The 27,776-nt window shown below is 43.0% G+C and overlaps 1 protein-coding gene across 1 annotated transcript in view; it reads left to right on the top strand.

The window, feature by feature from the left end:
* Positions 1-27,776, top strand: part of LOC145405517 (ammonium transporter Rh type B-like) — a 76,010-nt gene that overhangs the window by 27,427 nt on the left and 20,807 nt on the right. Inside the window, exons 2-7 of the mRNA XM_080276861.1 lie at positions 6,472-6,655; positions 7,473-7,623; positions 13,358-13,499; positions 23,868-24,031; positions 26,961-27,098; positions 27,444-27,577. Of these exons, the coding sequence (XP_080132987.1) occupies positions 6,472-6,655; positions 7,473-7,623; positions 13,358-13,499; positions 23,868-24,031; positions 26,961-27,098; positions 27,444-27,577 (913 nt within the window). The remainder of the gene's footprint in view (positions 1-6,471; positions 6,656-7,472; positions 7,624-13,357; positions 13,500-23,867; positions 24,032-26,960; positions 27,099-27,443; positions 27,578-27,776) is intronic.

Genomic DNA, 27,776 nt, shown 5'->3' with positions numbered 1-27,776 from the left:
CGGCACAAGTTCTCTGGCTTCAAACGTGGTTGCAGTACAGGGGTACTTCGATTCGGACGTGTCCTACAGCCTGTTGTACATATACAGTACGAGACACTCTTTTAACTCACCTTCAGCTGAATAAAATTATCTGGTGTTAGCTGCGATACAGTAGCAGAATTGTCCCGATTATGAGAAGGTTAATGGTGCCAATATTAACATTTACAGGCTGTTATGACTTAGGTGCTATTATACGTGGTTTTGGAAATTTTGCAGCAGCTGTTCTGAAGCAATTTGCTCTGCACACGGCGCCTCAGTATCCTGTTGCATGTACTAAAGGAGTAGACTGTAGCACCAGTCGAGCAGGGCAGCACTCCCAAGGTGGATGGAAAACTGATGACAGGGAGAGCTGGAGCTCCCATTTCATCAGCCCTCGGGACTAGGTCCCGACCATCTCCCTTTGCTGAACTTTTCCAGTGTCTCAGTAACACAGAGAGTAGGCCAGCATGCTCTCCAATACAAGTTTCTCAATCAACACCAAACTACATGCACAGTACACACTACACTTCCTTTTCCTAAATTCAAAAAAAAAAAAAAAATCATGGCAGCACAACACGTAGCCTCGGAGTCCACAGGGGGGGGGACTATAAATGCCCCCACCATCCGCCCCTCTCCCGGTGACGACTCGAGCTGCCTGGAACCACTGTCTGACTCTCTTTTTCTTCATTTCTGCAACATACGCTGCCTTTCCTCTAACTTTCGCTCTGTTGAGCACCACCTCTCCTCCTCTAAACCTCACCTTCTTTTCCTAACTGAGACTCAGCTGTCTGAGGCAACTGACAGCAGACCCTTTTCTGTATCCTCCTACTTTATACTAATTTCAAAGCCAAAGGTGGTTGTCGTGAATATATACGCAACGACTTATCTTGTTCTCATGTTCCTGAACTCGATTCTTCTGAATTCTCTACACTCTGGCTTCGGCTTTCCTGTCATTCTCTGACTAAATATATCTACACTGTTTACTTATCTCCTAATTCTATTGACTGTCAAAAATTCGTTGACCATCATACTTCTACGATGGAACACATTCTATCCATTTCTCCTTTCTCTGAAATCTCCATTCTAGGAGATTTCAATGTTCACCACCACCTTTGGCTCTCCTCTCCTTTCACTGATCCACCTGGCGAACAAGCCTACACCTTTTCTATCCTTAATGACCTAGGGCTGCTTGTACAGCACCCTACCCATATCGCTGACCGCCTTGGAGAGAGCTCCAACATAGTTGGTCTCTTCCTTACAACTAATCCATCTGCTTACACTGTTCTTTTCTCTCCGTTGGGCTCCTCCAATCACAACCTCATCACCTTAACCTGTCCTATCGCTCCAGTATGGTCTGTGGACCCTCCAAAGAAACGTCGTCTGTGGCACTTTGGAGCTGCGGATTGGGAGGCCCTCAGGCAGTACTTCTTTGATTTTCCCTGGAATGATTATTGCTTCCATGGCCGGGAGCCATCTGGGTGTGCCTTGCGCGTTACGTAGGTTATCCTCTCGAGCATGGAAGCATACATTCCTTTCTCATATTCTTTGAATAATGCAAGAAAGCCTTGGTTTAATCATGCTTGATCTAATGCTGTCCACAACAAGGAGAGGGCCTATAAAAGGTATCGGAGCCAACCCACCCCTGAATCACATCTTTTATATGTTTCTGCCCGGAATCGTGCTAAGTTCTGCTAAAAATAATTTCATCTGTACTAAATGCTCTCAACTCTCCAACTCGAATTCTTCCCTCTCCTTCTGGCACCTTGCCAAAAACCTTTCTAACAATTTTACCTCATCATCCTTCCCTCCTCTATTCTACTCTGATGGCTCTGTAGCTATTTCTTCTTCTGATAAAGCAGATCTCTTCGCTCAGACTTTCTCCTCCAATTCCACCATAGACGATTCCAGTGCTGTTCCTCCATCACTTCCCCCCTCTGACTTCCTCATGGCTGACATTAAAATTTCTTCAGCTGATGTATTTTCTGCCATTACTGGCCTCAATACTAATAAGGCATATGGGCCTGATAGAGTCCCTCCTGTGCTTACACCCTGCCTAGGCAAACTCTTTCACCTTTGTCTATCAACTTGTCCCTTTCCTTTTTGCTGGAAGTTTGCTCTCATTCAGCCAGTCCCAAAGAAGGGAGACCATTCCGAACCCTCTAACTATCGTCCAATTGCTTTAACATCCTGTATCTCAAAAGTTTTTGAGTCAATTCTTAATAGAAAAATTTTAAAGCATCTTTCCTATCACAGCCTTCTTTCTGACCGTCAGTATGGGTTCCGTCAGGGATGCTCCACTGGCGATCTTCTCACCTACCTTTCAGACTCCTGGTCATCCTCCTTTCGGGACTTTGGCGAAAGCTTTGCCACTGCACTTGACATCTCAAAGGCTTTCGATCGAGTCTGGCATATATCTTTAATTTCCAAACTTCCCTCTTACGGTTTCTATCCTTCTATCTTTGCCTTCATCTCTAGCTTCCTTTCTGGTCGTTCTATAGCCGCTGTTGTAGACGGCCATCGTTCTTCTCCTAGATCTATCAACAGTGGTGATCCTCAGGGCTCTGTCCTATCACCAACTCTCTTCCTTTTATTCATCAATGACCTTCTGAGCTGTACATCTAACCCTATCCACTCACACGCTGATGACTCCACCCTTCACCTTTACATTCGGTTTCTGCGACGTCCATCTCAGCAGTTACTTCAGCAAACAATGGATGAGGCTATGGCACACCTAATGTCTGAATTGGCTCGTATCTCTGACTGGGGTAAAAAATAACCTGGTTGTTTTTAATGCATCAAAGACTCAGTTTTTACACCTATCAACCCGACAAAATCTTCCACAGGTATAACTACTAATGTTAATAATATTCAGCTTAATCCTGAATCATCCTTGAACATGCTTGGGGTTTCATTTACTCGGGACATATCTTGGAAAGATCATATTACATCTTTCGTAAAATCTGCTTCCAAGAGATTAGGTGTGCTATGCCGACTCCATTCCTTCTTTACCCCTGCACAATTGTTAACTCTATTCAGGAGTTTTATCCACCCCTGTGTGGAGTACAACTCTCATGTGTGGGGAGGCTCCCCACATACAGCTCTTCTCAATAGGGTGGAGTCAAAGGCTTTTCGTCTCATTAACTCTCCTCCTCTTACTGACTCTCCTCAACCTCTGTATCTTCACCATACTGTTGCCTTTTTATCTCTTTTCTATCGCTACTTCAATGGTCACTGCTCCTCTGAACTGTCTGCATGCATTCCTGCACCACTACAACGGACACGTAGCAGCTGTCTAGCAGCAAACTCTCATCCCTTTTCTGTCCAACTCTCTAATGCAAGAATTAACCGGTATTCCCAATCCTTCATTTATGCAACAGGTCAACTCTGGAACTGTCTCCCTCTGTCTTTATTTCCTGCTTCCTGTGATCTCCAGTCTTTCAAAAGCAGTGCGTCCAGGCATCTCGAAATGATCGGATCTTGAATTTGGCTCTCTCTTGTATCTTGTTTTTCTCTTGGAAGGAACATTAATTGCAGGCTCGCGGCCTTTGGTTCCTTCTTCCTAGCATTAAAAAAAAAAAAGAACTGATGCAAACTATGATGCTACTAAAACGACATAACATGCAAGTAAATGCTCGGATGTAATACGCAAAATAAATTGCTTGGGAAGAGGTGCTGCTAAGTTTCCTATGCCACTTACAGTATGAACTTCAGCTAAATAAAATCGTCTGGCGTTAGCTGAAGTAAAACTCAAGAGAAGAAGTATTCATGAGAGAGTTTAGATTTTATATGAAGCCCCCCTGCCTCATTGGATTGTCACTGTCTCTGATACTCACCCAGCCGGTAATTGTATCCCTGTTGATGGTGACAAGCATGGACTAGTGTGCCTCACCCTCAGTTGAATAAAATACTCAGGCGTTGCTTGAATAGCAAAACATTTGCCCCGACAATGATGTTAATGAAGGCTTCATTTAACCCCTCCTGCTCCGGAACTCCCTTAGGAAGAGTACAATTAATTGCTTTAAAGAGGCACGAATAAAGAGAGTAGGGAAAATACTGTGTTCGCGTAGGCTAATCGTTTCCATCAGATGACGTCATTTGTTTTTTACTCTTGCTGGTATCAGATACTTTTAATGCAGAACAAGAAAGAACACTTACAGAGCGCGGTACGTGTGACCATCAACTGGTCACTTTGCCCTGTGACTTTTACCTTCGCCAGATTATTCTCAAATCGAGTTACTTCATTTCTGCCTAAGCCTTAACCCTTCACATCAAATAAAAAATGTGCTAGCTGACTTTATCCAAAGACCTTGATTTCTTTACTTTTCCCTGTGACTTTGACCTTTGACTAATAGCTCTAAAAATCGAATTTCTTTATCGTTAGTTTAATCTGAACTCTTCCACAAAGTTAGTCGGCATCAGAGAAAAGTTGTTTAAGTTACCTTGCCGGGTAATCTTGACCATTGACCAACTGTTCTGAAAATTAATGGGTCAGTCTTTAGGGTGATCCTTAACTCATCTACCAAGTTTGATTCAAAGCATATAACAACTGATTTAACTAATACACAGACACACGGGTCAAGCTTTGGCCTTGCCCTGTGACCTTAACCTATAACTGATTGTTTTCAACATTGAATGCCTTTGTTCTTGCCTGACCCTTAACATTTCCACTAATTTTAGTCAAGGTTCAACCTATTCAAGTGACTCTTCCTTGGAACTGTGGCCTTTGACCTTCCTGTGTGACCTTCACCTTTGACTGAAAATCTTCATCCATGCTTCACCCTGAATCGTTCCACAAAGAGAGAGAACAATCTCTCTCTCTCTCTCTCTCTCTGTGTGTGTGTGTGTGTGTGTGTGTGTGTGTGTGTGTGCTGCTTTTCGCATTCCTGACTGTCTTTTCCCTGAGGTCATGCAGCTTTCCCACCAATTACTCATCTTCACATTTCACCATTTCTGCACACTGTCCTATACTTGTACTATTCCGTCCAGGACTGGCATAATAGTAATACCGGAGACATTTTATGACATATCGGTGGATCTTGTGCAACATTAATAAAGTCTGTTTACCGCAATTCAAATCATCAGACTTCCCTGTCCCAGTCTGGGATCGAGCTTGAGTAATTTCAGAAATACTTTAACCACCTGACGACCACATCTATCTTGTGCTGCGTTTTATCTTGTGCTGCGTCTTGCACTGCGTGTGAAACATGACACACTTTTTTTTTTTTTTTTTTTTTTTTTTTTTTCGATGGAGCAAACGTGCTCTGAGCGGTAATGGATTCGTTTGGAAGTGAAAGAAAAGCATTCTGGAGCTGAATGCTAATCGCCTGCCAGAATACGCTGTTGGCCAAGTCCAAGATTTAGGCCATATCTTGCAACCCTGAAGATTTCATGTTCATGAGATATAATGGTGCTAAAGGCGGGCGATGAAAACTAGTTGACCTTTGCCAGCCATATTCGTGACCTTAACCTTGACCCCAAGTGACCATTTTCGAACTCGTCCAAGATTTTGGACATATCTTGATACCCTGAAGGTTTCATATTGATAGCTCAAACTGTTCATGAGATATAATGGGAACACACACACACACACACACACACACACACACACACACACACACACAGGCAGCCAAAAACATTATCTTTCCTCCTTCTAGGAGATAAAAATGGCGCTAGTGAGAGACAAAAGACCAGATTGTTGTCGTTCTTGCTTTTGTTTTTGTTATTGTTGTTGTTGTTGTTATTATTAATTATTATCATTATTATTATTATTATTATTATCATCATCATCATTAAAATAGTTGTTCTTGTTATTGATGTCATTTTTACCCGTTTCCGCCCCGCAGGGACTCGGGGACGGGTATTGTGTTCATTCGGTTTGTCTGTCTGTTTGTTTGTCTGTCTGTCTGTCTGTCTGTCTGTCTGTTTGTCTATCTGTCGGTTAACAACTTTACACGAAAACTACTGGTGCGATTTTGACTAAAATTACAGGGATTATGGCCTATGACCTTCTGATCACCTGATTAAATTTTGGCCCAAATTGGACCAAGGCCCAGGCTGTAGGCCCAATAAATGTAAGAAAAAAATACAGGTAAAAAATCGCTTTATCTGCATAACCTTCAAATTCGTCATATCGACATGAAACCAAAACCTAAAGGCACATCTTTCAAATCTGCATCCTATAACATGCTTCTTTACATCAGGAGGGTTACCTCCCAGTTAGCGGTAGGGGGGTCAATATCAGGTGGCTCGGGCCTGAACTTTCAAATAGGCATCAAACGGTCAATTTTCACCCGATTTACTCCAAAATTTGATGTGTGACATCTTTGACTAGATATCCTGCTGGTTTATATATCAGCACCAAAATGACCCCCGGGGACGGGTTTGCTGTGCCTTGGCAGCGCTTCTTGTTAAGTCTGAGAAGGAACATTCCATAATCCTTCCCCTCTCTTACAGTGTTCCAGGATGTACACGTGATGATCTTCATTGGCTTCGGGTTCCTGATGATGTTCCTGAAGCGGTACGGGCTGAGTGCTGTCGGCCTCAACTTCATGGTAGGTGTGCTCTGCCTCCAGTGGGCCATCCTCATCCACGGATTCTTCCATCTCTCCCACGGTGAAATCCTCATCGACTTGAATTCGTGAGTTACACAAATTGCTGTTCTTTCTTTATCTCTTCATCTTCTTCTTCAAGTATGAGTCATCCTGAACAACTCACAGTTCCACCCTCTCATCGACTGGAATGTGTTAGAAGACGTTGTTGTTGCCTCTCTCTCTCTCTCCCTCTCTCCCTGGGGGAGGGGTCCTCACCCACCTTTTCCATAACGAAAATATAACTGAAGTTTTTCTTTTTTTAGAAAGAAACACAGTTGCGTTGAAAGTTCTGAGATTTTCACTGATATTGTTTTTTTATATATCGTTATTTTCTATGCTTCATTTTCATGTTTTCTGTATTGTGTGTTTGTGCGTTGGTATGGTCATGTTTATGTTAGGTATGCACAGTCCCCTCCCTTAGTCCAGTCTCCCAAACTGCCTATTTTCTCTTGACGCTCTCGGGATCAGACTCACCGGCGAGGCATATAGTTTATATTTGAGCAAACTTTTGCTTCAGGTTTGGAAACCCCAGAGTGATGTTCCTAGCTTTCTTGAAAAGTTTCTGGTCGATGAAAGTTCCTGATTCATGTAGTTTAAACTCTGACACCCCATTTTTCCCATCAAGCTCCTAAGTGGTAATCACACAACAGATGGTGACTGATCAAGGTACAGCTGGCCGAAAAGCTTCTTGACAATTTTTGGTCATTCCGTGTGCTCCTTACTGTGGGAGCAACCATTCCATAACACGTTTATGAGGTGATCCCAAGACTGTTAACACTTTCGCTTTTCTGCTTTTGGTGTTGCCATAACCATAATACCCAGGCAGTGAAAGGCTGCCTAAAGCTTGCGTGATCTTTTCGACAGGCTCCTGGGTGCAGACTTCACAGCAGCAGCGGTATTAATCAGCTTCGGTGCCCTGCTCGGCAAGACCACACCCACGCAGCTCATCATACTCACACTTATAGAAATTCCTTTGTTCGCCATCAATGAAGTGATCGGCAGAAAATATTTTGGGGTTAGTGATTCATATTTTTCTGTCATTAGCAAACGTTATTAAAAAGTCATTATTATTGTTGTTGTTTTTGTTGTTATCATTATTTCCCTTGCTATTATTATTATTATTATTATTATTATTATTATTATTATTATTATTATTATTATTATTACGGTTCCTTCTCCTTAACTTGGCCTGGACTACCGTCCTATTGCAGGCTATTTCCCGTAGCAGAGTGGCAGAACAACACGTTACTACGTTTCTACATCCTATTCATAATACGTCAGTGTAGACAGATATTCAAATATTACTCCTTTGGAAGAGTTTAGTATTCAAGACAGACAAATATCATTTTACGTTAACGTGAAATGTGCATAGTCATTATGAGTAATAACTTCATGAGCTTCTCAGTATTGCATATGCACGAGTCTACCCTGATGGTTGAGATCCATTTCCTTTAGCCAGCCGCTTTGGAAAGGAATTAACCATTTCAGTGCGGTACTGGTCATTTATCAATTTATTCATCATCTGTTTATTGCAGTGGTTCTTAACCTATTGGTCGCGACCCAAATTTGGGTCGCCAAGCCATTTGGAGTGGGTCGCCAAGAGACACATATATTACTGATATTATTAATGTTGTATACATATTACCGTACTTATCGATACTTCACACTTTACATTCTCTCTCTCTCTCTCTCTCTCTCTCTCTCTCTCTCTCTCTCTCTCTCTCTCTCTCTCTCTTCCCTACAGTAGGCGATTGCATTTGGCTTAAAAAAAGATTATTACCATGCACACAACTGGGAGTAGCGTACCGGTACTGTACATTTTATATTTTAAAACTTAACCGTTTTCATTTCGGAGTAATGATGCCCAGCTCATGGCTTACGTACGGTACCGAGGTCCAGAAGACATGGAAGAGGAATTTCTGTTCTGTCGGCCATTACACACAACCACAACCAGAGAAGATATTTTCAGTACTGTGGACTCATTCTTCAAGGAAGAAGGGCTTCAGTGGAATCAGTGTTTTATGTCTGTTGTGATTGTGCACCAGCAATGCTGAGAGTACGTCATGGCTTCATTGCTAGAGTTAAAGAAGAAAATCCATTCGTGCTGATTGTTCACTGTCTCCTTCACCGTGAGAATCTTGCTTCTCAGGGGTTGTCACCTGAGTTACAGAAAGTGATGCAGGAAGTCATCCAGGTAGTCAGTTTCATTAATCTAAGGCTGTGCCCTCCAGGATCATCAGTCGGATGTGTTTTGATTTTGGTTTAGAACATGTACACGTGTTGTACCACTCTGAGGTTAGGTGGCTGTCACGAGGAAGGGTGCTCCAACGGTTGCCTGAAATGCGGAACGAGACTGAGATATTTCTAGAAAAAAAGAATCATTCACTGGCCCCAAAGATTCTCTGATTCAAAGTAGGTGATGCAAATGGCTTATCTTCCAGATATCTTTGCTGAGATTAACGCCCTGAACATTTCAATGCAAGGTCACGATCAGACATTAGTTGGGCTGTCAGAGAAGGTAACTGCATTCAAGGGGAAACTGAAGCTGTGGAAGAGTAAAACTGAGACTGGGAAGACTGCGTCGTTCCACAAAGCATCATTGTGGAACATATCTCCAGACTAATCGAAGAGTTTTTCACTACATTCCTGAGAATGTGATGAAATATGCCTGGGTAAGAAATCCCTTCAGCATTGAAGCTGAAGACTGACCTGACGAGATTTCGAACATCAGCTACCTCCAGGAGCAGCTCATCGAGGTTCAGAATGATGAAACACTTCGTTATGATTTCAGGAAACAAAACGAATCACTGAGCTCATTCTGGATCAGAGTTTACAAAGAAAAGAAAATTCTTGGAGGTGAAGCCCTGAAAGCACTCCTTCCCTTTGCTACAACTCATCTGTGTGAGGCGGGATTTTCTGCACTCACAAAGTACAAAAACCGTCTACAACCAGAGCATGACCTAAGATGCAGTCTGTCATCTAAATCAACCCGGTTTGAGAAGCTGATTGAAACTTTTCAGTGCCAGGGATCTCACTGATTATAGTACTTTATGTCTCAGACAACATCCAAAATAGTGACTCTCTCCTTAATGGTCAGAGTAAATAGGTGTATCATGAACATGAATGAATTATTTTGATTTTCTGATCTTCGATTTATTTTTTTCCTGCCGAAATGTGTTGATATTTTAGTTCTTAGGAAGTACATATAATAAAAATGAAATTTATTTATTATGACATCAATAAAATATTGAAATATTACTTTGGTTTTAGTTACATGATATGACACATATGTTTGTTTCAGTTCTGGTGCAGAGTAAGTTTACGAGGGTTTGGGTCGCCATATAGACCATCTTATGGATTTTGGGTCGCCAAGAAAAAAGGTTAAGAACCACTGGTTTATTGCCACCGTCAGACAGTCTGAATCAGCACTACAGCCTTTATGAACTGAAGAAGTTAGCTATAGACATTTAACCCCTTTACTTCTTGAGGCTGTCTTATGCTGAATAAAACTGTACGGTAAAGATATACCAGTAATAAAATTAAAGGACCTCACCACTATTTAAGTGGCTGATTCTTTGCACTCAAGATACACGTTCTAATGACAGTATTATTATTATTATTATTATTATTATTATTATTATTATTATTATTATTACGTCCCTACCCTGACGTATGGAAGCGAGGCGTGGACCTTGCAAGAGGGGAACAAGTCAAGAGTGAGAGCAGTGGAAATGAGTTACTTGAGAGGAGCATGTGGAGTGACGTGGAGGGACAGGTTGACGAATGAAGAAGTGAAGGAACGTTGTGGGGTAGATGTGGATGTGGTTGAAAAGATTAGGAGAAATACACTGAGGTGGTTTGGACATGTGGAGAGAATGGAGGATGAAAGACTGACTAAGAGGGTGTATGTAGGTGAGGTGGAGGGAGGGAGAGGGAGGGGTAGACCGAGGATGAGGTGGAGGGATGGAGTTGAGAGGCATATGAGGGAAGGGGGGGTGAGTTGGGGGGAGGGGAGTCAAATGGTGGGTGACAGAGTGACTTGGAGGCGTTTTGTCTGCGGCCACCCTTTGCGGGATTAGGGCGTCGGGCTATAGATAGATAGATTATTATTGTTATTATTATTATTATTATTATTATTATTATTATTATTATTTGAGAAAGTAACTATGAAAATTAGCCGAGGTTATGGATGAGGGATGCCAGGGATAGCTTCAAAGGTTAGGTCTGTGGCAAGTAGTTTTCACTGTTAAAATAGGTTTGCTTGGTGTCTCCATTCTCTCTCCCATCAAAAGGTCGCCATTGCTGTACTCCTTCCGCTTTAGCTTGGAATGAAATTACTGTCTCTCCATCTTGAGTACTGAGTTGTAACAAAAGGTTAACACTAACATATGGTGCTGGTTACAATGAAGTGCTATGACGGTGTAAAACTGTAGTATTCTTATTCTGCCACTGAGCTACGTAAAATACCCTGCATAGAAAACGAAAATCTGTGCCAAGTTAAGGTGAAAAGAGTATAGTATTTAAGGGATTCCCAGAGTAGGTCAGATGAATGTCATATTCCACTAATATTGCATTTTTGGTAGTGAGATCTTCATTTTCTAAAAATAAAGTGGTATTTTCCTGAAGATAAGAGACTCAGATCTGAAAAGAACAAATTAGAATACGCGGGAAGAAAAAAAAATGTTATAAAAAAATGGCTGTTAATTAAGAGAATAGCCTACGTATTTTATTCTTATTTTTAGACTATCCTAATTCCTTCATTACGATGGCATATTTCCAGATTCTCTTGCTACCACCTGACTGTTTTATACATCTAGAAACTGCTCTCAAATAGCTTAGTGGGTAATTAAAGGTATAGTAGATTCCCTTGGCTTGAAAATATCTCCTAATTAGAATAAACTCGTCTGTAGGCAGCAGGAATATATCAAAGTAATACGTTATCGTCATGAAAGACTTAAAAGTGTTCAGTTATCAGTTTTCGGTTGCCCATATTTCTAGTTGGTTTGAGAGATTTCGCAACGCCTCTTCGTCAGCGATTTCTTTTGAACATTGCAATAATCCTCTGGTATGAAAGTGATGTAAACTGTGTAGATATTAAGCAGATGTACAGAACACACGAGAGAAAGAGATACGTACAGTGGGAAACAAATCGCTAAGGAAATGACACAACGAAGTCTCCTACGCCACCGAAAATACCAGCCAGAGAGTTTGTAGCACCACTTCCTAAGCAATTTATGCTGAACCCTGTACCCCCATTATCGTTGTGTAAGTTACTGATGCAAACATTGTCGCCTACACGATACAAATGACACACTAGACAATGTTAAGGTGTAAGATACAAAATAAATCGCTAAGGATTATCATATTTCAAAGATTTATTAAGGGAAATCCCGATCTCCCCCTTTCATGGTATGCGTGATACCTTACATCCAACAGTACAATGTATTATTCTGCATATATAATTAAAACCCTAGTACTTAAACAAACTACACTTTTAATACTGTCGCAGAAGTGAGATGCATCTTTGGGAAAATCCATGGTATTTTAGGTAGATTAGAAATAAAAGTATAAAAATGTATTAAAAGTTATAAGACTATATCAGAATGTGGATGGATATATATATTGCAAGGTATTTACCCCGTGGGACAAGTATGGTAGATTTATAGGCACTTACATATAATATGATTGAGAAAAAATAGTAAAACAATACGTATGAAAGAATATGCTGTGCAATCAGTAGAGAATGCAGTAGTTTGAGGGATATGATACCCTTTGTGGCAGAATGTGTTGATACAGATGTAAGCTACTAGGCCTCATTATTCGTCATAAGTACATACTTCTCCTGGAGGCTGAAGTAGGCACCAGTAATAGTTCCTCGTTCTCTTCATTTGCATTTCCTTTTATCCTAGTAGTGATGATATCCATAAGTCTTGTAGTGTTGCCTATCTTATTATAAATTTTCACCAAAACAACCCCTTTCAAGTAATAGACACTGGGTTGAAATATGCTCCTACTCCCAGGTACGTCCTGTCGTCCTTAAAGCATGAGGGTTTTAAGGGGTAGTTAAATTCATCTCGTGTAAAATTCAAAGTGCATAGTTTATGGAATACATCATCATCAGTATTTGATCCCTGAAACCAAATCTTGCTTGTAACTCAGGGATTGCAGGAATATTTCCGAAGCACAATCTAACGAAGGTCGCCTAAAATACGGTTCCCTAACCGTAACCCATATCGGATGGTACTGTACACTCGGATTTTGTTGCATTTATATTATGCAATGTATTTGCCTTACAAAAGCGTCACTGTCTTCTTCCACAAACTTCTCTTGTAACTCAGCATAGTGTTAATCGAATATTTGTGCATGTCAACTATGGATTCCTACACAAAGGACGCCATTTTCGCCTCAGTCCCCAGGTAGGTAAGGTTAAGTAAATTAATTACTGATCTACGAGAGAAATGCATGAGTGGGAAATCATGTTTCAGTCAATTATTTACGTATCAATACTATTCATTAATAGTGTCGCTCAGGTTTATCCTCATATCTGGTAGGCTACTGGAAAGGTAGGCTACGTCTTCACGTGGTGACACTGATATGACCGGGCAGCTCCATTGTCCAGCTGTATAAACACTATATTCCTCTCCTGTCCCCCAAAAGGGGAGGGGCGACTTCAACCTGCAGTCCACCGGGCTCACGTTTCAAATAAACCTGTAACCACAACTGCACTAAAGCCCATATTTCTTCGCCAGGCCGTCGACATGGGTGACTCAATGTTCGTGCATGCGTTTGGGGCGTACTACGGGCTGGCTGCGTCCCTGCTGCTGTATCGCCGTGACGTCTCCACCCCCAAGGAAGGATCTGACTACACCTCAGACCGGTTCGCCATGATTGGTTAGTGAACCATCATTGCACTCTTTGCTTCACTCACACTCTGCCCCACTCTTTCCTTTTCTCTGGTTCACGCACACTCTTTCTTTTTTCTTTCTTTCTTTTCTTGGATTAATGGCTGTCGGCCATATGTGACCATTTAGCCAGAGAGTCTATGTATAAGATAAATACACAAAACAAATACACAAAAGACACTGAAATAAACAAAAAGTGCAAATCCTCAAGTAAACAAAAGATGCCCGAATAGATAAAGACAGTTACACAAAAGGACACTTATATTCAGCTCAAAATACAGGCAATGGAGGGCTTAGTCACACGGGAGGCAGTGATATGAGGCTAATGGCCGAAGGGTGGTTAGACCTCAGATGAAGCAGAAGAACTGGAGCCTGAGTCAGAAGTAGAGTCTGTGCCATTGAGGTGTGAAAGTACAATCCTGAGGGTGTAGGACAGGATTCGAACTTCCTCGGGGTCGGTTACAGCCTGAAGGGACCCCTGGCGCAACTCTTTGAAAGAAAGCAAGGCCCACTGGTAGTCCCCCTTACTGAACTCCTCCTGCCCACATTCCTCAGGTGCCTTGTCCTCGTAGTACCGCAGCTGCTGCTCCATGCTCTTGAGGCCAAACCGGGTGAGGGAGGCAAAGTTGCCCCAAGAGAGTCGCCGAGCCGAAGATGAGGGTGTGGGACTCGCCGGTGCTTGAGCCTCAGATGAAGGGGTAGGCACATCCGGAGGCACCATGGGAGACACAGAAGGGGTGGGAACTCCTACCTCAGGTGATGAGGGCTCATCGTCCCCAACTTCAATGGACACAGCAGGGAGGGACTGCGAGGTATACCGGCGGGAGACAGCACGCCCTGGCAGTCGGATCCTCGTTGGGGGAGTTGACGGTTACAGCTGCAGCACCCCCGGGACCAAAGAAGTGGGGGTCGCAGGGGGCCCAGAACGACGACACGGGACCCTCCTCTCAGGCCTCCTCTGCACTATGGGTGTGGAGGAAAATGACTCTGGAATTATGATGGCAGGGAGCCCATTGGCCTTGAAGGTGGCAGGCAGGTGCTGGGCAAAAACTGCCAAATCTCCCCCCCGAGAAGGCCTTGGCAACCTCCACACACATAGTAACGATGGTGGAGGCAGAGGAGGCAGGGAAGGAGGCAGAAGCCGCAGCTGGAGGCTGGCACTGGCGCCGACGACGGGAAAGGGCGTGGGAAGAGCCCTGCACCACCTGGCCTGCAGGGCCAGTGACAAAGGCAGGTGCAGGACCCTTGGGGCTCTCCTCCACCACGAACTCCACCACCTCGCCAGCGGCAACTGAAGGTATAGGATGGGCTGGGTTTGGGGCCACAATGGAAGAGCAGAGGATAAAAACGTCGTCGCCTGTGTCCCGTCGAGTCAGGAAGCCATACCCCTTCCTGACGTGGTACCACTGTACTTGCCCCACCACCTTACTCCCCATGCCTCCGTGTTCCGCATCCTCGGCTAGCTTTATGTTCACCTTGGTACGAGCCATGGTGCAAGTCGACCTGGCTGGCCCCATGCCCCACTGCTACCGGCCAACTCTCTCCCGCACACTCTGTCTTGCTCTTTGCTTTACTGTGGCCTACATTTTGCTTCGTTTTGTTTCACTCACACATTGTTTCACTTTCGCTCATGTTCACTCTTTGCTTCACTGTCCGGTTCAGTCTCACTCAGGTTCACCCTTTGCTTCACTGTCTGGTTCACTCTCACTCACTCTTTGGTCCACTGTCTGGTTCACTTACACTCTAATTCACTTTTTGCTTTATTCTTTGGCTCACTGGGTCCCTCGCATTATGCAGAACAGCTTAATTTTAACAGGTGTCCAGGTTGTGTGTGTGTGTGTGTGTGTGTGTGTGTGTGTGTGTGTGTGTGTGCATTCTACTAAACACAATTTAAATGATCATGGAGGGACGTAACGGTTACAACTTCAGGGCTGGCAAGTTAGCTGCCATCAACATTACATGACGCTGTCTTCATTTCACGAGTCAGTCTTGGCATATGCATTCAAATTGCCGGAATGAATGTAACTAGAAACTAAATATTATTACAATTTAAAAAATAACTTAACCGTACGAGAAGAGTAGAGAGTATGAATAACTTAAAACTGGGTGCTGGATCTTTTCTGCTGAAGGATTGATTTCACATTCAGAAAGACAAGACAGGCTGCACTGTGCCTGAAATGCGTGGGTGGAAAAGAAATTGAATGCTGAAACTTCTCCAGGGACTAAAAACTCGCGATAAGTTACCCTGCTGGTCGAGATTTTCGTATTCGCAGTATATAACTAATTCATGGTCATTGTTTCACTGACCCTGAAGCAATGATGAGAAGTGGAACATTAAATGTCACTGGAATAAAAAAGAGAGGTGAGGCTAAATTGAGGAGTGAGATATAAAGCGTTGATGAACGAGAGATTGAATTAGCAAGAGCTGCGTACTGGAGTTTGAATTCAGAAGTAAGAAGGTTAGCTAGGAGAGATGAAAGAAGATGTGTGGATGAAAAGGTTGCAGAGACTGAAATCTTAATAAACAAAAATGATGGACAGAGTCAAAGAATAGCATATGAATCGATTAGAGAACTGAGTGGTAATGCAGGTAAACGCAAGGAAATACCAGTTAGAGACAGGGAAGGAAATTTATTGACAAAAGATGGAGATATTAAAAATAGATGGAAAGAGCATTTTGAGACAGTTCTTAATAGACCAATACCACCAGAAGAGGATATACCGTCTGCTCAGGAAGATTTAAATATAGAAACAGGAGAGTTGAGGCTTGCAGAAGTGGAGAAAGCAGTAAAACAGTTAAAGAATAATAAGGCACCAGGGGAGGATGGTTTATTTCCGGAAATGTTTAAAGTGGAGGGGGATAGATTAATAATGATCATGCCCAAGCTATTCAATAAGATATGGGTGACGGGGTTACTACCATCAGTTTGGAAGAATGGTGTAATTGTTAAAGTTCCGAAGAAGGGAGACCTGAGTGAATGTGGTAATTGGAGGGGAATCTCTTTGTCACCGATAGCTTTGAAAGTTTTCAGTAGAGTGTTGTTAAATAGGTTGGAGCCGGTGGTTGAGGGTATTCTGAGGGATGAACAAGCTGGTTTTAGAAAGGGACTTGGTTGCAATGATCAGATCTTTATAGTTAGGCATTTGATGCAGCAAGTTAATGAAATGAGAGTACCGTTAAGTCTTTGTTTTGTTGATTTTGAAAAGGCTTTTGATAGTGTTTCGAGAGAGACTATGGGGAAGATCATGAGACATTATGGAATACCAGAGGAGTTTGTGAGGGTCATTATGAACATGCATGAGGACACATTTTGTAAAGTGATGGTTGATGGTTGTCTGAGTGATTCGTTTGAAGTCAAGTCCGGAGTAATTCAAGGTGGTGTTCTATCGCCTTTACTATTTATATTGGTCATTGATTACATTATGAAACGCGTTGGAACAGAAACCGGTGCAGGTATACTTTGGGGAGAGAACAGGAAACTTTTGGATTTAGATTATGCAGATGATATAGTTTTGATTTGTGATGGGCCAGAAGAGATGCAGAGAGTGTTGGACTGTTTGGTGAATGAAGGTCGCAAGGTGGGTTTGGTTATTAATTGTGGAAAAACTGAAATAATCAATATGAATATGGAAAATGCGCAGGAATGTGTAATTGGAGGTGTGGTTGTGGAGCAAGTTGATAGGTTTAAATATTTAGGTACTTATTTAGCCAAGGATGGTTCTTTGAACTTTGAATTCGAGGAAAGGTTAAAGAAGGCTAATCAGGCAATGGGAGTGCTTAAAAATATTTGGAATGATAACGATTTTTCTGTGCATACAAAAATCAAACTTTATAAGGTGGTGGTTGGGAGTGTCTTAATTTGTGGACACGGGTCTTGGTACAGCACAGTGACTGTGGAAAGTGGGTTCTTGGTGTTTGAAAACGGAGCACTTAGAGGAATATTAGGAGTTAAGTGGTGGGAAGGGATACCAAGTGGTAGAATTAGAGAAATAACGGGAGTGCGGCCGGTCGATGAATATGTTAGGTTCTCGCGATGGAAGTGGCTAGGACATGTGTGTGGGAGACGGGGAATAGTGCGAGGTGCACCAGGGTGGGTGGCACTTGGTGGGAGAGGTAGAGGAAGGCCAGAGGAGACGTGGGTGGGGACAGTGAGACGGGAAGCTGGAGATGAGTGTTGGGGAGATCTTGAGGAGTTAGCACAAGATAGGATGTGGTGGTGTGAGTTCATCGAGGCCCTATGCATCCCCGAGGGTGCCACAGGAAATGATTGATTGATTGATTGATTGATTGGAATAATCTGGACACCAATATCTGTAAGTCAGACAACCGAGCAGCGGTCGGTAACCTTTGATGGACTCGCGCCGGAACTGCTGTCTTATTCAGCTGGCGCCTGGCGGGCCAGATGTGTTGAACTTGTTAAAGCCTACACCCCCTCCTCCAATAATAATAATATGAATATGAATATGAAAATTAGATGTATGTCAATATGAAGATGAATATACAAGAATACACGTTAATTAGAATAACATTTATTCAAAGTATATTTTCTAAAATTATACTGAATACAAATTTTAATAAAATTAATACATAAGAAACAAAAGAAAAAACTTTCACTGAAACAGATATCATCATGTTTCGTTTCGTTTCGTGTTTGAAGGCTCCAACATGCATGCGTCGGCCTTGGTCACCTAATGGCGGCTTTCCGTGCTGCTCTATCTCTGGCAGCTTCCTTATTCAGTCCCTTATCCCTTAGGTCACACACAATGACCTCGTCCCACGTCATTTTCGGTATACCTCTCTCCTCAGCCCTACCCCCAACATCAACACTTCTTACTTTCTGCACCCAGTTATCATCCCCCATCCTCTCCACATGCCCAAACCACCTCAATCTACCTCTCCTCATCACGACACCAATACACTCCAGTCCCATCATACCTCTCAACTCTTCCATAGTAAACCTAGCACACAAAGGCCTCGCAATCAGGGACGCACCGCACATCCACCTAATCATTGACATTTCTGTACGTTTGAGGATGTGAATACCCTCTGCCCATGTCTCACTACCATACAGCATTACACTCCGAATACATGCCGCATACAAAGATACTTTAGCACGGAGGGAGAGCCCTCTCAGTGCCAAGAGAGGCAGCAGCTTCCTGAACATCTTCCAGCCACTCCTCACTCTATCCACAGAGCCTCACCTTCAGCACATAACATGTCTCCCCTCCCCCCCCCCCAAAAAAAAAAAAAACTCTTCCACACGCCTAAGAGACTCACCAGAAAGCTTAATCCTTTCACGCCTGGCTATCTCCACGTGCTCTCCCCGACACACCGCATACATGAAATCAGCTTATCTCGCAGTCTACCTCTAATACAACCACTAATCACTAACACTGCACAAGTTGGAATTACTTCCCACGCTCCTGTGGCAAATCGCACATGGCCACTCTCCCTCTTCTTTGACAGTACCGCAACTAGCCCTAGATGCCATCGCTTTTGTTTTATGTGTAGTAGAAATATTCAGAGTATTTCTTGAAAATCTCTATCTGTTTGTCAGTCTATTGCAAGATACCTAAAGGGGTGTCCACAAACAAATCGCCTTCATGTCGCCCTGTCCCCCGCCATCTCACTGCCCTCCCCCCCAGCTCACACCTCCCTCACACATAGACCTCTCCACTCAATCCCTCCATCTCATCCTCGGTCTCCTCCTCCATCCCTCCCCCCTCCACCTCACTCACATACACTCTCCTCATTAGTCTCTCGCACTTCATCCTCTCCACATGGCCAAACCACCTCAGCATATTTCTCCTAAAGCTTTCTGTCACTCTTACGTCCACACCACAACACTCCTTCGCTTCCTTATTTGTCAGTCTGCCTCTCCTTATAACTCCAAATGCTCCTCTCAAATAACTCATTTCCACCCCTCTCACTCTTGACTTGCGTCCTTCCAACAAGGTCAAAGCTTCACTTCCATACGTTAGAGTTGGTATCACAATACTATCATGCAGCGACTTGTTTTTTTACATACCCTCTTCCCTATTTCTTATCACTGCTTTCAAAGAACCAGCAACCTTTCTTCAGTGCTGTATCCTTCCGAGCACTTCATCCTCTAAACTTTCATGCTTACTCATCACACTGCCCAAGTACTTAAATGCACTAACATTTTCCATTTCCTGATCATCGGACCTTTCTGTACATTCAGTTACTTCATTTCTCTCGAAGACCATATGTTTACTGTTCTCTACAGTCATCTTTAGATTCCGTTTCTTTCACGCTCTCCCAGAAGCAATCACTAAGCGTTGCAGGTCCCCTTCGTCCTCACTTAGTTATACAGTACCATCTGCAAACACTAGAGCAGGAAGTTTCCAAACGCTGCCCTCTCTCATTAGGGCCGTTCCAACATCCACTGCCCTTCCTTGTATTTCTTTTATAACCCCATCCAATGAACAACCATGGAGACCTAACACATCCCTGTTTCAATCCAACATCCAGATAGAAAAATTCGCTCAGTTCACAGTCCACAAGCACTGAAGCCATTCTACTACTATCTCTCCCCCATGCTTCATCATTTCAACACACACTCCATCAGTTCCTGGGCTCTCCCCATTTGGCTTTCTTCACTGCTTCCTCTACTTCCATCCTGCTGATCTCTTCCTCCCTTCTCACCTCCCTTTCTCTCCCAGCCATTCCCCAACCATTTACACTCGCATTACCTTTTTCTTTGTGTTTAACAGTTCCTTAAAGTGTTCTCTCCATCTGTTCACTTTTTCTCCCTTCTCCACCAGCAGTCTAACATTTTTATCTTTCACTCCCTTACTAACTTCTTTATCACACTGTCCAACACTTTTTACCTCGTTCCAGAACAGTTTCTTACATTCCCTCCACTTAACACCCAAATTCCTCATCCACTCCCTTCTTACTCTCTCTTGCTAATCTTTTCGTCTCTCTTTTCCGTCTCTCAGCTTCTTCCATGTCTCTGCTTCCCATCCGCTCACTGTATGCTTTCTTCTTTTGCGCCACAGCCTGTCTCACCTCTTCATTCTACCATGATGTTTCTTGCACCCTTTTTCGTCTTCTCGTCACCCCACACACCACCTCACATGCTGCACAAATTTCTTCTGTGTATATCTTGCACACACCCTCCACATCCCCCATCTGCTCCAAATCATATTTACCCAGTCGCTCCTCCGCTTCTCTCTTATATTCCGTCGTTTATTCATCCATTTGCAACCTTTCTGCCCTCCTTATATGAACTACTTCCTCCTGTCCTTCCCTCCTGCTATTCCTCCATTGCACTTCAACCTTGACTTTCACCACCACCAAGTGATGGTGAGAAAGTCCACTCCCCCAACTACTCATGCATCCATTACACACCTTCTCATTCTCTCATCCACACACACATAATCACTTGCTGTCTTATGTTCATTCAGTTCACCACCCACTCTTTTCATCACTCACCACGTATACGTGGGATCATTTTGTGTTTAAAGAGGGTATTGGCTATCACCAACCCCCCGTCCCCCTTCACACATGTCAGTTAGTGCACTGCCATTCTCATCCACTTCTGCAGACACACCCCACTCATCAACTATTCCATACACCTTCACATTCTCTACTTTTCCTTTCATTTCTCCAGTCAAAAACACTCTTTCATTCCTTTTAAACTTTTCTCTGCACTCTTCCACACTTGCCCAGAGCTCTTCTTTCACTCTGCTTGCATGATTTTGCGTTGTCGCCTACACACAGACAGTCTCCCACCTATTAAATCCTACTTTCAATCTTACCCACACAATTCTTGAACCAACTGATCCATTCTCTATTATATTCTCCTTCCATCTCTTGCACACAACAATACATACTCCCTCTTTTACCCTCTCATTCCCAACTGCTCCTGCGCATATACCCCATCCATACTTCCACTCTCTCATACTTTCACCTTACCATTTAGTGTCCGTTAATCCATATATGTCCACTTTTGCACCTGCAAGCACCTGGACAATCTCTTTCTTTCACCTCATCATTCACACCCTTACATTCCATGTAGCAATCCTTATCATGTTCTGTATTCGGTCCTTAGTCGTCACCTTTTGGTCAGTCCTGGTCCGAGGCTTCTTGTTTGTATTTTTAGTTAGTAGTTTTCCGGGGAGGGGCACTAACCCACCGCCAACCCACTTGTTGACACGTAGGGAACACGTGTTGGTTGACTATAAGGTTACCCAGCGTCTTAAATTATTTACTGGTTTACAGGAAATCATTTGGGTTGCCACTCGGTGTAGAGCTACCCTGCAATAGAATACCACTACACTAAGTGAGTGGATGATGGGCGCCCCCACCCACCACTGAATACAGTTTTTATCAAATTATTGCGTTATAAACAGAAGAAATAATTTTCAGTGAAACAATCATCACCATGTGTACTAGAAATATTTTTATTCACGGTACTTACTAATTACTTAGATATTTTTGTGTAGTCATACTGCCAACCAACAGGCAATGAGAGTCAGTGTGATTTTTTATGCTGCCTCTCACGCGAAAGTTTCTCATTATTAAGCTTCAGGCTGGAGGCGGCGAGTTGAAGTATTCCATTCAAATGTGAATAAATTTTTCCAACAGACTAAATTTAACTAGTGTTTGCCATAGTGATTAACAGCCAGTAAGACTTGCTGTGTTTTCACTAAAACGGGAATATTTTTGTGAATATGTGGAGCATACTGGCGGGCCGGTCAAATTAGGTTTACGGGCCGGGTCAGGCCCGGGGGCCGTAGGCTGCCGACCCCTGCAATAGAGTACACAGATATCCACCGGATTTACGACAGAGAGTCGGATAGAAATTGCTACAACACGTTTGTCCTTGCCTGATAAAATTTCTTTAACACTTTCAGATTGATTCATGGCCATATATAATTAAACTGAGAGGATGGTTTGCTTAGTAACCAAGGAGGCTCATCACATGCCTCATAACTACGGCCCATAGGATTTCATGCAATAACTACTTACTATTCAAGTTGACTGAGTGTCCCAGTTCTGTGAGATGAAAACAAATCGACTATGGTGGGTCGTATTTGGCTCCTGGGCCACTGGCATGAGGTAAAGCCTGGGGGATGAGGGAATGAATACTCCCTACAGCTGGGTCAGGAACATATTCTATGTAATCGTCCTCCTCTAGAATTCATGTAAACCATAAAAAAGAAATGCAAAATTAAGCCTACAGTTACCCTCAGAATTGAAAATGAAACTATTTCAAAAACAGGAAAAAAACTGCAGAAAATGTTATCATAATATTTTAATGGATCCGATGTGGTAAGCTAATAATCTATAACACAACCGCTAATGCGATAATGCAGTGATGTCAGATTTGTTTCTAAGTAATGAATCGTGCTGATTTCCTGTCCTCCTTCTGCCTCACGTTCTTCACTCACTTCCGTCTGCAGTGGCTTCTCTTCTCTCAACATCTAAGTACACTTTAGTATAGGAAGGCATACCATTCAGTAATCAGAATAATTCTACGCCAGTGGCTACTAATTGGTCAACCCTGACTTGCAACAGTTAAAAACTGATGCCAAAAACAAAAACATAACACGTAATGCTGTGTGAGTTTAGACCGAAGCTGATTGTTAATATCAGCTGGTTGTCTGCAGCGCCAAAACTGAACCTCTCTGTAAACTAAAAGCCATCTCCAATTTGAAGTGTTATGTACTTCATGAATTTCGATGGGTATGCCAAGCACTGGCCATGAGGTAGCAGACACTGTACCCTTCCATCATCATTACATTATGTCGTTGTTGTTGTCGTGGCTCCAGGTTCATCTGAAACGAGAACCCAGTAGATTGCAGGTTTAAGCGGCCCTTCTCATACACTCCACCATCCTCCTTTATGGGACAGGGAAGTAGTTGAGGGACTTTTATATAACCGGGCAGTTGAAGCACCCAGTCATATTGGTGCCATCACACAAAAGCGTCCCTCTCCATCACCCCATTAACATTTTGCGCTAAGAAGTGCATAGAAACACTTAATTTGGATGCCTACAGAAAGTTTAGTTATTCCTTGCGATATTTTCCGGCTCCTTGTGTAATATTCTCCCTGTACCTGTTTTACCCTACTCCTTCTCATCCTCTGGCTTTACCATCAACTGTAATGGGTCATATGCAGCGGATGATTGAGACTCTGGGCAGTTTCCACAGTTGATTTGTTTGCACCTCAACGAAACAAATCCTCAACATGGTAAGCTTTTTTGGGTGGTATTATGCCCACTAAGGATTCCATAATAACCATTCAAACAATGCTCATGTTCATGCTTCATTCAAGCAAGCGTTTGGTGTGGACGCGCCCTAAGCCATGTTATTGTTCTCTCCCCAGGCACGGTGTTCCTGTGGCTGTACTGGCCGTCGTTCAACGCTGGTGCTGCCCCTGGTGACGACCAGCACCGCGGCATCATCAACACCTACATCTCACTCATCACATGCTGCCTCACCACATTCGCACTGTCATCACTACTCCACAAGGAAAAGAAGTTTGACATGGTAACTGCCATTGTGTTCGTGACTGACGTGGGTCTTAACCTGGTCGATGAGATGAAGAATTTTAATCTTATTCTTGCCACCTCCAGATTATTTTATTCAGCTCAGGATTTTTTTTTTTTTTTTTTTTTTTTTACTGTATGGGTTAGATACGCCCTTCACACAAAGAAGTACAGTTAGGGTTCCTTACTGAGCTCTGTAAAATCGTCGAGGTAAAGCAAGAATATGATAAAAATGATGCTGTAGCCCCTTTGAGCCTTACCAGTGCACTCCCTTGTTTGGAAGAACTTCTCGCACCGGATGGGGATTAAAACCTTCATTAACTCATAAGCTGAATACAATCGTGGCAATAGAAATAATAAAATGTAGAAGGCGCCATCGTAGCAGATCCGTTAAGTTAGAACCTTTGTCGTTGTGTAGGGGTTAACCGTCTTGATATAAGAACTTGTACATTTTCTTAGAAATTATACACAGTTACTTATAACTTGGCGAAACTGGGCCACGCCACCATCCTGACTGGTGAGCCGTGATTAAGTAAATTTGAGAAATCACAGACGCAGAAGTTCATTTTCATCATCACCATCATCAACCAAACCTTTATTTCCGCGTGAAGTACGATGCAGAAGTAAAGAAAAGAAAACAAAGGTAGAACTATCGACAGCATTCCCAGTGATGTGGGTCACACAGTCATTTACAGATCATTCAAGGCCACGGAATCCTGGCTTCACATCACAGTCTTAACCGTCTGCGTATATTTCTTTCGATATATGCTTTTCATTATATGTGCATTACATACTCGTACAACTCTCTGATGGAGACATTCACTAATAGCGCTTATTATCGACTCTTTCACCAATACGTATTCAATAAGCGACTTAGTTCTATGTAGCCTGGAATTAAAAATGTGATGTAGATAGTGAAATGAGACTGACAGTGACACGAAAAGTTATACTGTCTCAAAGTATAATCAAAATTAACCCTTTCAGCCCCAGAGACGGTATTTATGTTTCATCCTTGCTACCACCAATCGACCCTATTCAGATTAAGAGAGCACCTTAGTACTTAGGGCTATACCTGACCGTCCTGTTCGGTCCTTCTGAACTTGATACAATAGTCTGGAGATCGCAAGAATAAAATGAAAGTGGCAGCGTCAGTGCTAAGGCGTCTTCTTTACTTCATTTTTGATAGGTCCACACGAGTTCATAGCGTCTTGAAAAGACATTGAGAGCTGTTAAAATAATGTCACCCGTACAAGGGATAACAAAATGTCAGGAGGTAATACCATGAATATATTAGGAAAGACGTGCTCTGGCTGAACGTGTTAATTTTATTTGTAACTGTCATTTATACAGATTGCGATACAATTTGTATAGTAAGTGTTCGGACCTGGGTGTTCATCATATTCGTTCAAATAAAATGTTGGCCTATTATTTGCAAATACATGACTGCTAGTACAAGGAATTAAGTTTTGCCATAATGTCCCCAAATGATATTATATTCTTCAGCTCCACTAAATGGTCATGTTAATTGTTTAGTAACGAAGTCTTGTATGATCCTTGCTGTGTTCAGCGCATTATTTGTTATCCGCTGATCTCAGATTTTGCAACACCTCTCCTAGAATATACCATCCTTTCACCACAAGATATTAAGGTGCAAGGCAACCCTTTGGCATATAAAGGATTAACTTGTACTCATTTTCGCCTTTCCCTACCCACTTACCTCGTTAACTACCTGTCTCCTTTCCTACCTACATGGCCACCTACCTACCTATCTCCCCAACCACCTCCCAGCCTACCTCTCTACCTACCTCCTTGCCTACCTCCCTACCTACCTCCCTACATAACTACCCACTCACTCCCTGCCTGTCTTTCTATATGCCACTCTACCTACCTCCTTACCTACCTCCTTACCTCCCTCCCTACCTACCTCCCTGCCTTCCTCCGTTGTGCCTTCCTCCTATCTCCCTGCTTGCTTCCCTCCCTGCATTTCTACTCACCTCCCTGCCTACCCACCCTCTTCCGTTCAGTAATAGAAAGTACTTCGGTTCAGTAATAGAAAGAGGTAAATATACAAAAGGATGTGGAAAATAGAGTGTCACAGGGAAGGAAAGTGGTTGGTGGCATGAATGTCTTGATACTAAACTGAGGTCTGAGTGTGAAGGCGCGTAAAGACGGCATGAATGTGTGTCAGTGTCCACATTAACTTATGGGTGTGAGATTTTTGTTGTGGCGTGAAAACAAAAACTCAAGAGTAAATCCAGCGGAAACAGAATTATTGAGGAATGCGTGTGGAGTGCATTGAATGGATAGGATAAGAAATACCGTGATTCGCAAAAAGATGTAAAGAAGTCTTGTTAACACGGGAGAAAAGAATATGCTTCGATGGAAAAAGAAAAAAAAGTAGTCTGTTTAGGGTGGTGAATAAGTGAGTCTGAAGGGGGAAAGAGACATGGTAGACCAAGAAGGATTGTGGATATGGTAAATGAGTGTGTGAGGAAACGACATGTGAAAGTTGATGAGGATAGAGAAATGGAAGTTGATGAGGCTAGGAAACTGACACGGGATCGCTTTGATAGAGTGAATTATGTAGGAAGGAACACATGACGAAGGTTTAACGCCCTTTGTAACTAGACAGTCGACACATGACGAAGGTTTAACACCTCTTTGTAACTAAACAGTCGACGCACTGACTCCATGTGATAGGCTTATATAAAGTACATCTTTAGAGAATTACATCTTTAAAATATGATTGCTGGACTTGTAAAAGAGCTTAATAGTCCTCCCACTATGAAGAAGTCTGTTTCCCTTTCCGTCGATCTAACCTCACCCAATCCTTAGATGGAAAAGAGAGTCAGGATGATGATAACGATGATGACGTCAGCTGTGAAACCTGCCCTTCAACAGTGCTCACCCCCCCCTCCCCTCCGCCACAGGTACACGTGCAGAACAGCAGCCTTGCTGGTGGAGTGGCCATTGGGACCTCAGCCGATCTGATGATACATCCGTGGGGGGCAGCACTGGTTGGCATCATCGCAGCCACTGTGTCCGTACTCGGATATGTGTACTTGACAGTAAGTAGAGAGAGAGAGAGAGCCAGAGAGAGCACAGGTAAATTAATATAAGTATATAAATAGATTTGACAGGCATATAAAGTGATGGATGAGCGGATGGTTGTATAAACAGAAAGATGAATAAGAATATACACAGATAAGACGGATCGAGAAATAAAGATATAGAAAGACAGGTATAATATGTTATAGACATAGAGAGGTACAGATAAAGAGACTGATCGAGAGGCTGGCTAACGGACAAACAGACGGACTGAGTAGGGAGTCTGACAGACAAATAATCAGATAAAGAGACATATTAATGAAAAGTGCTAGGTTCGCCGCTCACCCCTCCCCTCCCCTCCTCAGCCTTTCCTGGCCTCTCGTCTGCGCATCCACGACACCTGTGGAGTCAACAACCTACACGGGATGCCTGGAATCATTGCTGGCATTATAGGCGCTATCATGGCAGCCTTGGCGTCAGAGGCTACCTACGGACCAAGGTAAATGTGTGTGTGTGTGTGTGTGTGTGTGTGTGTGTGTGTGTGTGTGTGTGTGTGTGTGTGTGAGGGGAGGCGTGGTAGGCCAAGAGTGTGGATGCCCGAGACGAATGTGTAAAAAAAGATACCTGGACTCATTAAGGTTATTGTTGTTGCTCTCTTGGCCAGCAGTGTTCCAGAGGCTACGACCAGACTAGGGTAT

This window comes from Coenobita brevimanus, chromosome 67 (assembly GCF_032717465.1).
Source record: "Coenobita brevimanus isolate Jiangsu-jjx chromosome 67, ASM3271746v2, whole genome shotgun sequence".
NCBI lineage: Eukaryota > Metazoa > Arthropoda > Malacostraca > Decapoda > Coenobitidae > Coenobita > Coenobita brevimanus.
This window is presented reverse-complemented; position numbering and strand designations above follow the sequence as displayed.